The 12,173-nt window shown below is 35.9% G+C and overlaps 1 protein-coding gene across 1 annotated transcript in view; it reads right to left on the bottom strand.

The window, feature by feature from the left end:
• The window catches only part of LOC105447010 (ankyrin-3-like), a 39,058-nt gene extending 37,928 nt beyond the window's left edge, over nt 1-1,130 (bottom strand). Inside the window, exon 1 of the mRNA XM_030993912.1 lies at nt 1,087-1,130. Within this exon, the coding sequence (XP_030849772.1) occupies nt 1,087-1,130 (44 nt within the window). The remainder of the gene's footprint in view (nt 1-1,086) is intronic.
• Nucleotides 1,131-12,173: the final 11,043 nt, after the last annotated feature.

Here is a 12,173-nt window from a genome sequence, read left to right as displayed (position 1 = left end):
TATTTGATCACATCAAGATGATTATTTTCTGCAGCTAGATGTAATGGGGTCAAACTCTCATTTCCGCCGTTATTAACTTCGGCTCCTTGACTGATCAGAAATGTGGTTATATCCAGATGACCAGTCCCTGCAGCTATACATAACGGATTCACACCATCATTTCCGCCGCTATTCACCTCGGCTCCTCGGCTAATCAAGTATTTAGTGACATCAAGATGACCATTCAGTGCAGCTAGCTGTAATGCAGTTCTACCGTCATTATCAACTTTGTTCACCTCGGCTCCTCTACCGATCAGTTCTTGGATGAGGTCAAGTTGTCCATTCTGCGCAGCACTGCTTAGTGCACTCTGCAAATCATCAACACTGTACTGATGGGGGGGCTTGGGAAAATTCAAAAGTGGTTTATTCATAAATTGATACCATGTTGATTTAAAAATGTTGCTGAAATGCCATGATTTTCCGGTTTTGTTTTTCTTCTGCCCCCAAAAAAGTTTTTGCTCATTAAGCCACTGCATACTATCTCTGTTGATCAGAGCTTTGGCGAAGCCCTTTTTTTTTGGGGGGGGTCTTTCCTTGCTCCTGAGGTACTGTACAAGTTCATGAATCGATCACAATCTGTTATTTCATTTTTCACTTCACGCTGTATCTTTCATTCTTCTGCCACATTCCTAGTGACAACTGGAAGCTGACATTATGTTATCACCAAAAAACCTAGAAAAATGAACATATAAACATTTTCGCAAAGTCAGTCAGTGGTGAGGTACATATTTAAAATTGGGTGGAAACCCAATAAACAAATTAACGTAAAAATTACGTCAATATCAAGGTATCGACTTAAACAGATTTACGTTCTTCAAACACTTGACATTTACGTGATTGTGTAAACACGTTTCTTGCACTAGGTGTACGTTTATGCTCAATTTTGAAGGCAGAATGAGCGATTTTAAACGCTCATCGTAAACACTTATCGAATCGCAGTTCCACGGTGTACTGTTTATGCTCACTTCTCTGGCTCCTCCAGGCATGATTCAGGCTCACTTCTCTGGCTCATCCAGGCATGATTCTGGCTCAGAGCAAGGATCATACCTGGAGGAGCCAGAGAAGTGCAGTGCAGAGTCTGCACTGCGCATGCTATGTTGACCACATTTAAACGCGTTTAAAAATGATTATGCGTTTATGCTTCCCCAGAATCGCCGATCCAAAACGCACCTTTTTGTGAGTTTAGGATCGGCGATTACGATCGCCGTTTTTCTGTGATTCTACAAAAATGAGTAAGGACGCAACCGTGTTTTGAACTAAACGCGTAACAAATGCCTCATTCTGGCCAGAAAAAGCTGAGTATAAACGTACCCTAGGTCACTTATAAATCACATGTACACTAAATTACGACCATGGTTTGTAAACCTTATACTCCCGTTTTTGTTTGGTTATGAAATTACATCTTCATAAAAGAAATTATCACATTCTTTACAAGTTTTAGAATCGCGTCACAGAAACACGTGAAGCGTTAGTGATAGTTTTAGTCAAAATATCTGCGTGAAATTCACGTGAATATTAAGAGGCTGACTGGAGATGAATCATGTTCTTCATTCACGTGAAATTTACGTCGGAGAGGAAATATGTTACTGTAACCCGCGTTCAACCCAATAATTACGAAAATGTAAGAGGACACTGTAATAACAACGACTCAGCCAGCCGCTAAATAAGCGGGGGGGGGGGGGAGGGGGGGGGGGGGGGGGGTAAGAGGATTTTTTTTTTTTGTGTGTGTGTGTGTATCGAAATTTGAAAATTTGACATTTTGTACCGTTGGGGGGGGGTAGGTCACCTTTTTTAGGTCAGCCATTGGTATAATTTAAATTTATTTATTTTTATTTTTTTATTTTTATCATTTTTTTTTTAAAACAACAAACTCAAAGGGGGGGATTCCCCATAAACATATACAAAACATACACATAAAAAACTCAAGGGGTGGTTTAAAACCCACCCCCCCCCCCCCCCCTGCGTACGCGCCTGATTATGGTACATTGGGATCTAGAGGTTAATATGCAAATCGCCCAACATTGTCCGAATGTTGAAATTGTTCTCTAATGACATGAGATCGCGAATTGTTACCATGTTCAACAACAACAACAACAACAAATCTTCAACGGAAAGACCTTTTTTAATGTTCATTAAATGCAAAGTGCAATTTTCTGCCGTGGATTATTGGGGAACCGCTTCGAACAAGATGATATTCCGTACATTAACAGAGCCAAAATGCCTTATCCTTGCCCAGGTATAGACTTAATAAACTTAAGACATGCTAATGCGGGTAAAGTCCACCTTTTCATCCTTCTCAAAATATTAATAACATTTAGTCGAATCGTTTATGATATATACTTAGGATAAGGGTTTCTGTAATATATACATGGATTGTATGTAATACATTCCGAGGAGCTTATACAGTGCGTCCCAGAAAAAAACGAAACCGTGAATAATCGATGTTTTATCATAACTTAATCGCAATTATAATTAATAGATGACACATATTTGTAAAGCTTAGATCCCCCTCTTTATTTTGATGCAACTCATGTGATACATATTTTTCTGGGACACACTATATAGCGGCTATCTCTTGGATAAACCAAACCTCTCCTCAGATATATTTATCCAATTATAGCCGAGCTAAAAGGATTTACACATAATCTTACACATCTCAAATACAAGTAACTGGCAACAAATGACATGAGAGGTCTCTTCTAGAACATGTTATAAAAGCGTTTATAATGTATTCCCCAAGATAGGAGGATAATTTGTCTCTAGGTCATGGATCCGGCGTGACAGATGCCAAAACATGCAGTGTGTCGAAGAAAATGGTCTAGAAATCAATCTAATGCAGCTTCCCTTTGTACTTACTATGTGCTTAGTTCGATCACATGTCCATGTAGAAGTGACGAATAACCCATATTAAATGAAAGACATAGGCTGCGTGAGTCTGTATGTCAACATATGGGTAACATGGCTTTGAGCAGGTACATAATGCACTGAGTCAGCTGGATCATGTGGTCCAAAAATGAAACCAGAGGAAAATAAAAATAACTAGTCGAGCTTATCAACCAAACAAAAGAATACATATCTCTTGCTTAGTGAGTCGGTCCTGTGGGCATTGTGACGCAAATAGTATCATGTGATAAAGTGGCCTGGGCAGTATAACACTCCACAAGCGGAAACCTTTGTATTTTCCTAGACAGAAAATAAACTGCTTTAAACGACGATTCGGGGGGGGGGGGAGGGGGATTTAACATTAATCACTTGTCATTGCATCTGAGTACTTTTCCCACAATTCAATCACTTAAATCTACTACACTAGCGAATCTAGAAAATTCCAAATTTTCTGTTAAAAATGTAAACATGTTATTTATTTATTTTTTTTTTTTTTTTTTTTTTTATTTTTATTTTTTTTTATTTTTTTTTGGGGGGGATGTTAAAAGCATCGTTCAACCATATTTAATCTGAGATGCATGAACCTATGTGTTATCAGTGTCTGTGATATGGTGTATATTGAAGACCTAAAAAAAACTGCGCTTCAAAATGATCATGGAGTGCCTCAAAAGATTAAAAACTTTTGAGTCACCGGTTTTACCATACTTATTTTTCCCAATAGACTGTAGTGGTTCGAAAACCGTTACGAAAACACAAAATGAAAACACAATTATAAATATCTTGATAATTAAATAGGCAATCGGCTTGTAAAAGTCATGGAATTCCTTAATGACCTAAATGTTTATAATTATGACTGCAGCATGAGCTAAATCAAGGATTTTGTTTTAAGGATCTCAGACAAAGTTACCGTATCCCTTTAAGGGTGTGACAGGCTTTGGTTTTCCAGTAACTATTTGATTATGTTTTGAATTTGTACATTCGAGTTTAGTTTTATTATGGTTTTGATACATGTGTTTCTTTATTAGTATCTACACCTAAGGAAATGAATACTAAAACTAGACATGTAATACTTGTTTGGAACAAGTATAGGTGGGCTGGTCAACTAAAATTTGAGACAAAATAGAGCAAAAAAAAGCGAGATAATGCTTAAACATTCTTAAAAAACAATATCATTTAGATTCATGACGTGAACGAAATTCACCTTCTATAGGCATAACACGCAAATTATGAAATTTCTGACATGAGGCCTTTAATCGAAATTTTCACTATGATAACGTCATCAAAATGAAAAATGATGAATACTGAGCTTGTAGAAAATCGTCTTAGCTACAAGATATCGAAATTTCGAAGAAAATCAAGTAATATTTACAGAGATACAATCAATTTTCCATAAATATGCTGACTTCATAATATGCAAATTCGTATTTTTAGTTCGAAGGCCATTATGATGATGTCAGAATATTTTTAATAGCCAAATGAGAAAATCAATCATATTTCCGACTCATTCTCTATCAAAATATGAAGAAAAAAATTGGGGTCCAGTTCCATCCCAAAGAGCTATAATGGAATTTGTATAGGCATGGTTTTGCCCATAAATGCTATGTATTACAAGAGCTCGCGCGCACGGACATTTATCTTGAATGGACGCTCATCTTGTTCTCAATGGTCATAAAGAGATAAACATGGTATCATATTGTTCGAAAAAAATATGGGAAATATCATGAAGAAAAAATGGTGATTCTATGTTATGTAATGGTGTTACGCGCAAAAACGCGCGCGCATGCGCGTGTGCGCGATTTTTTATAAAATGCTTAAAAGGACCTAGGGGGGTGTTTCACAAAGATCCTAAGTTGAACTTATCTCTAAGTTGGACTTAAAAATTATGGAAAGCCATTAGCATCTTTGAAAATATTTTGTAAAAGTTATTTTGAAAGGCATTAATTGTTTATTCAAATCATTCATATTGTCTATCATCAAGGAGATTTCATGTTCTGGATGTTGAATTAATAAAAAGTCTAAAATACTTGAATTTCTGCTTTTGAATATATTTCATTTAAAGACTCCAATGGCTGTCCATAAGTTTTAAGTCCAACTTAGAGTTAAGTTCAACTTAGGATCTTTGTGAAACACCCCCCTGAAACGTATGCAAACAAAATTTAAGACGATTTTGAGCATTTTAAAATTTTGCGCGCGGACGTACGCGCACGCGCGTTTTTTTTTTTTACCTGAAATAGACCAGACGGATATTGACCTTGATCATGATAAATATGAATGACAAATAACTTTTGGTTATGAAGATATAATCATGAGTTAATATTCACAAAATGACGCCTAGATGACGTCATCAGTGAAGGTCAAGGTTGAAAACCTGACCATGTTTTCTCTATATGCCTATACATATTTGTACCAAATTTCAAGGCATTTGATTGAGCCATTTTTAACTTATCTTGCAAACAAAAAAGTGGGTCTAAATAAAAAATTAAAAAAAAGAATAAAGAATAATAATAAAGGCGATTTAAAACATAAGGTGGTCTGTATGACATTCAGCCCACCTGATTAGGAACTTTAACTCAACGATAATTGCCCCACAGTGTTTAAGAAAACATTCATGAAATTCGAATGAAGCAGAAAAAATATCGAAGCGTAATGTAGGTCTATAGCCTTGCTTTTTCTCTTCTTTAACATTTTGGTTTCCAGCCATGGTGGTTGTGAGTGTGCGTGAAGATGAACTCATTGCTCTGGGAAGTGGGTGTGTGTGCTATTTTGGATGTGCGGGGTGGTGTTTTGTTTGGGGTTGGTAAGTAAGGGACGGGATTATAATTTGTTTCATTTTATAACTGTTTTCATTCCAAAAAATCTTTCGCATTTTGGGAATTGTACTTGCATTAAATTAATAGAATTATGTTACTATGATGAAAAAGAATTATATTTTGAAGAATTATTTGTATTGTTCTAGTATTGAATGATAATAAGAATACATATTACGGAAAAACAAAAAAAGAGAATGTGTGGGTGGGTGCGTGGGTAGATTGTACAGGAAATTTGTTGTTTGCTCTTCCAAACACACCAAGCAAACAATCAGCGAATCCAGACGTCCTTTTGATATTCCTTTCAAGATGGTATTCCTGCATCACTTATTATATTATACGGTCTGCCAAAAATATTGTGGGTAAATAATTGTCTTGACTTGTAGCGGAAGGGTGAATCGACTTAAATATTGTGATTAAAGTAGATCATTGGTATGAACGCCATGGTCTGATTGACCATGTTGACGTGTAAGAGGGATTATTCTAATATTCTTTAAAATTGATAAAGCCATGAAATAATTATGTCATTATTACATCATGTATAGGATGGCGGCTGGTTGTGTTAAGTTGAAGACCAAATAACCTTCCTACATTTGAATATTCTACAAGTAACCTTGCTCGCAGCCCAACGAGAGAGAGAAACAAAAAAGTGACTTTGCCTGGAAACCACACAAATCTATCTCTGATCCCCATTAGTCATGGTATACGGACTGGCATACTCTTTATATCATGTCACAGTATATTCATACGCCGACTGGGGCTGTAACTAAGGTAACAGGAGAAATAAAAACCCGTTTGAAAGGAACGTTCTGAAAAGAAACGTACCTTGATTGAAATCATTTGTAATGAAGTTCACGCTGGTAGGTTTTACATTTACCAAAAAATATGATCACTGATTGTAACCTGTAGAGCGTGGGTGGTTTGAAGCTCAAAAACATGTTTGTCAAATGGATTCTTTAGAGTAAAATTACAATGGAAAACTATTTGGAGTGTAAGCATGTCCACATTTGGGCATTAAACTTCGTTCTGCTTTGATACAACCCAGACAGCCATATAACCGAAGCATACAAAATAGAAACAATATTTTGGCTTCGGTTTATGACACTTTACCTTATATTCAGGGACTTGGTAACATTGTTCAAATGAGAGACTTCAATTAAATATAATCTGAAAGTTTGGGTGAAAAAGGACCCTATCTATATATCTATCAGGCTATAGTTCATCCAGGCGTTGGACAAAGCCCTCCTCATAAAATTTCCATTCTCTTCTGTCTCTAGCTGTCCTAGTCCAAGCGGACCCTAACACAGCTTACTAATAATACAAATTTGGAAAAACTGATCTGAAGATTGATTCCTTAATTCTCCCAACTATATATATTATTACAATTTAATTACATTTTAGGTGAATGTAAATCGTCACAAAACAATGAATTAAAATATTGTTATTCTTGGGGGCCCTGCATAACATAAAATACATATTTAAAAAAAAACATATACATGAAAACATCATCACATGGTGAGTAGTAAACATACCAGAAAGAATACAGATTAAATCTCAAATGTAAATTTAAACTCAGCAAGTAAACAAAACAAATCCCCCAAAAATCAAGTCATCAAGAAAATCATACATAAATTTTTTTTCGAGAAGAAACAAAATTACATTGTAGTGACAGTGTGTCTAAATATAGATACAGTGATCTGCAATTGGTAATTACTAAATATTGAAGTTTGTGATAGAGGCTACGTATTTGCGTGTATACTTGGGTTATATTTACATTTTTCTAAAATAACTGGTGCAAAAGGACTGCTTGGTTTGGGCATTTCGTACCTCACAAGGGAGGTTGTTCCATGTCATTGCACCCTCAAAAGAAAAGGCCCTTCTACCATTTTCAGTTTTAACTTTGGGGATGACTAATCCACGAGTATCAGCGATTCTAGTGCTATAACGATGTGCTGCTGCAGACTGAGTAAACATATCTTGAAGATATGAGGGGGAAATACCGTTTACAATATCGAACATAAGTTTACATTTCTGGAATTGCCAACGTATTTCCATGTTCATCCACTTGAGTTTTGAGAACATTTCTGAACTTGGTGTAAGTACATTCATTTGGAGAACAATCCTGGTTGAAAAAGTGTTGAAAGATACTTAAAAGCCTGTCTTATGTCTTATTTTTTATGGGAAAATTCGAAAATGGTTGGGAGAATTTACTGTTAGAGGGTGGCGCACACTAGTGACGCCTTCAAATAAAACCATAAATATCTTTGTGGTTTGAGGATTTGTTCAGGATATTTTGCATGTTAGAGGGTAAGTACGATAGAAGGAATATGATAAGTAACATTTCATACAAAAAAAGCAGTTTTTTCATCGATCTTCAACGATGTTACCGAGTCACTTTAACAAGATTTCACATTTATGTATGAATCATAATGAAATTCAGGAAATAATTGAAAACCCTTAAATCTAAATACCGAACTATATTTATACATTTAGCTATGGTATGCTTTACTTGAACCTTAGAGGGTTTTTAATCGTTAAGCTGGTGTTGGGCGGATTGAGAAAAACCTGAATTTTACAGAAACTTTTTTTTTCTCTCGCAGCGTTCTACATTAATAAAAGAATATCAGAATTAGACAAAGTATAACTACGCATATATATGTCATGTATATGGTGAAAAACGCACGGGTCCGAATTGCTATACTTTACTTGTTGACACTTCAAATGATCACATTAGATTCCTCCGTCCACGCTACAAAATAATACAGATATGTGTACTTATTGATACTTTTTATGAAGTTTATATATTCTCTACGAACTCTGAAATAAGATACCAACGACATTCAAGCTTTGTAAAATATACCTTTACGTATAGGCCGATGTTGTACTGCTAAGCCGCTGATGTTACGAATCCGGTATAGGTTGGTGTAGAACACTAGAAAATGTGTTTATTTTGCAACATTCACTAGATATTGCTTATATTGCAACTAGATTTGGCTTCGAGATGCCCTGCATTTGGCAACCCAGGCTTACAAAATTTCAAGAGAAAGAAAAGGACGGAAAAAGGCCGAAAAGCGTTCTTAAAAATGACGCCCTATCAATACGGGTTATAATTGTGCAGTAGTAGACAAACCAAGACACGATTGTTGTTGTTTTTTGTTACTTTCGACGGCATTATGGGGGGTAAAGCATGGCATCCATGCTAAAATGATCTAGAAATCAATCTAATGCAGATTCCCTTTGCACTAATTCAGATTCAGATTTATTGTATTGGTCCATTTGGAAATGCAATTTGTTGGCATTACATAAAGCACTTGAACAATATACAATAGAAAATAATATACACACAAAGATAATGCACAGTAGCAAATGTACAATGACATATTCATATGGAAACACGGATATAAATCGTTTTTACATAGTGGAATGATATAAGAAAATAGAATGTGCTTCGTTCCATCAGATTTCAATGTTCATATGTTCATTTATTACCATCTTCATATAAAAACAATAGATCATTACAATATTATACATTAAACAAAAACAAAAAAACAATCACTCATGTGAGCTGTATCAAAGAGACCAAATTTACCAGTCGAAAATGGAAGAAGGGGAACTAAAATAAGGACAAAAGGCCTTGTAAAATAAGTTCCCTTTGTAGAAGTCACGGATAACCCGTATGAAATGAAAGACATATAGGCTGCATGAGTCTGTACTTCAACGTCTGGTGAAATGGCATGTGGCAGGAACAGGCAGGTACCTATCATGCACCATCATGGAACATTGGGCTTTAAAGTTGATGCAAGCCGTCGAACATTGCCCGAATGTTGAAATCGTTCATCGTTCATCGACAACAACAACAAATCTTCAACGGAGAGACCTTTTTAGGTTCATTTAATGCTAAATCCACTTTCCTACCGCTTCGAAATAGATGATGTTTCATACATTACCAGAGCCAAAGTTCCTTTTCGTTGCCAAGGTATAGACTTAAGAAACGTATGACATACTAATTTGATTCGATTTTGATTTGTTTTGATTTATTGCTTTCTGCATTTTTTTATTTTTTTTTTTCATCATAAATTTTCATGAACATAATATGGACAATGTGTACCTAGCCATCATTCTCACAATACTAATAACATTTAGTCAAATTGTTCATGATATATACTAAGAATCACGTTTTCTGCAATATATATAAGGATCTTATGTAACTCTATTACGATGAGTTTATATGTAGTGGCTATTGCTTGGATCAACACAATTAAGCGGTAACGATCGAGTCAAAAACAGTATTTTCGTTTCGTTTATTTCCATTTCCAACAAAATAAAATAAAGTACATGGGATTGCCTTGTACAAAGTAAAACAATGAAATCTTAAACAAATATTTGTAATTGGTCCACCGTGTACAACAGGCATATAAAACAGGTTGGTCGTGGAGGGGACTGCTGAAATGCTTGGCTTGTACATTATAACTTATAATTGCAAAAATACTATATCAATAATAAGGGAACGCACAAATACATTACCAAATAGACATAACATAAAAGGAGTGCAAGGGACAGGGAAAGAAGGGAAACGAGGAACGAGAGAGGGTAGGACTCTAATCTATAACACACACAACAAAACACGGACCGACCGGAATACGGATGGCAGTACAAAATGAATGAAAATATAACAACGTATTTTTATTGAGTTAAATAAATTTAATGAGGGAGAGCTGACGCTTGATAATCACGCAAATTTTTTTTTTTTTTTAATTTGAACTTAAAAGAGTTTAAACTGGGGGCATTCTTGATGCAAACATCAAGGATGGCCCAAAGCTTCGGGCCATTTGCAGGCCAAAAAAAAATGAAAAGTTAAATTCCAACGGCATTTGAAAGATAATACTAGTGTAGAACTTCCCCCCCCCCAAAAAAAAGGGGGGCTTGAAAATGTTTTTAAGTGGGAAAATAACGACTATTAGTTTTCGAATCAACTTAAGTGCTACCAAGTCAGTAAGTAATAGTCTGATTTTCAGGCAATTGTACCATATTGTCGTACGTTTTGTGCCGCGGAAAGATTCAATCATTTTAATTTTGACCATTACAAGAAGAGGGTTACTGATGTAGAGAAATGCTCATGTACCATTTACAGCTCATGTTATGTATGTTATTACCAAAGAAGAAAAAAGCCAGTCAGTCACTCAATAGTGTCTGACAGTGAAGTCTAGCAGGTAAACGGGATATCCTTGCATAATTTGAATATTATGACACTGCTAACGTTTAAATTTCACAGATAGGACATACATGACATATCCATAATTCCTGCAAAGTTCTACAGAATTTGATGTTGGCTGCAAAAGGGACATAGTCATGGGTGTCGATAGTTACGTAATACCTATTCATCAGGGGGGATGAATGAATAGATCATCCCCCCCCCCCTGATGAATAGGTATTAGTTACGGATCGACACCCATGGACATAGTATCTTTAATGCAGGCGCGGATCCAATATTTCGCTCAGTGGGGGCAGGGGGGGGGGGGGTAGTGAGCACTATTTTTTGTTTGACCCTTGAAAAATCGCACCCCCCCCCCCCCCTTGAGCACCAGGGGGGTTAAAACCTTCCCCCCCCCCCCCCTGGATCCGCCACTGCTTTAATGGCAGGTGGTATTCGTCAGATTGGCGCGTGGGGTATTTGTGTATAGTTTTATTTTAATGAAAATTGAATTGGAGACTGAGGGTAGCGTTTTATTAATTAACTGGTACATAAACTGACGGAGGCTATAACGATATCAATCATTTATATCTTCAACCTATTATTTTTCAACAAACAAAACGTTAGTATGGAATCTCAAGGAAGTTTTATACAAATAACACGCATAGCTTTCTTTTGTAGAAGTAGTATTCTATGAAGATAAGAATTTTGTGTATTACCCCATAAAATAATTACATAATATATGTAGGGCAAAATTAATGTCGAGTAAATCATTTGCAGGGAGGAGGTTGGCAGAAAAAAAACTCAACCTTATCTACAATCCCTATATTGCGAGAAATTGTTCGGCAAATGCTATCAATATGAACTTTCCATGATAGTTTATCGTCTATTATCAGATATATACATCATACACAATTTACTCACTATTTGCCTAGATCCTGCTAAATGCGAATGAAGCTTCGAGTCCTCTCCTCAGAAATATCTATCTAATTATAGCCGAGCTGAAAGGATTCACAATAATCTTACACAGTTCAAATAAATGTAACTGGCAACATGTGGGGTCTCTTCTAGAACGTGTTATAAAGGCGTTAAAAATGTCTCTTTCGCAAGATAAGAGGAGAGTTTGTCTATGGTTCATGAATCCGTGTGTGACAGATGCCAAAACATGCAGTGTGTCGAGGAAACTGATATAGAAATCAATTTAATGCCGATTCCCTTTGACTAAAAATGTGATTCGTTCCACCAGATTTCCC

The sequence above is a fragment of the Strongylocentrotus purpuratus genome, unplaced genomic scaffold, assembly GCF_000002235.5.
Source record: "Strongylocentrotus purpuratus isolate Spur 01 unplaced genomic scaffold, Spur_5.0 spur5_contig_850, whole genome shotgun sequence".
Classification (NCBI taxonomy): domain Eukaryota; kingdom Metazoa; phylum Echinodermata; class Echinoidea; order Camarodonta; family Strongylocentrotidae; genus Strongylocentrotus; species Strongylocentrotus purpuratus.
This window is presented reverse-complemented; position numbering and strand designations above follow the sequence as displayed.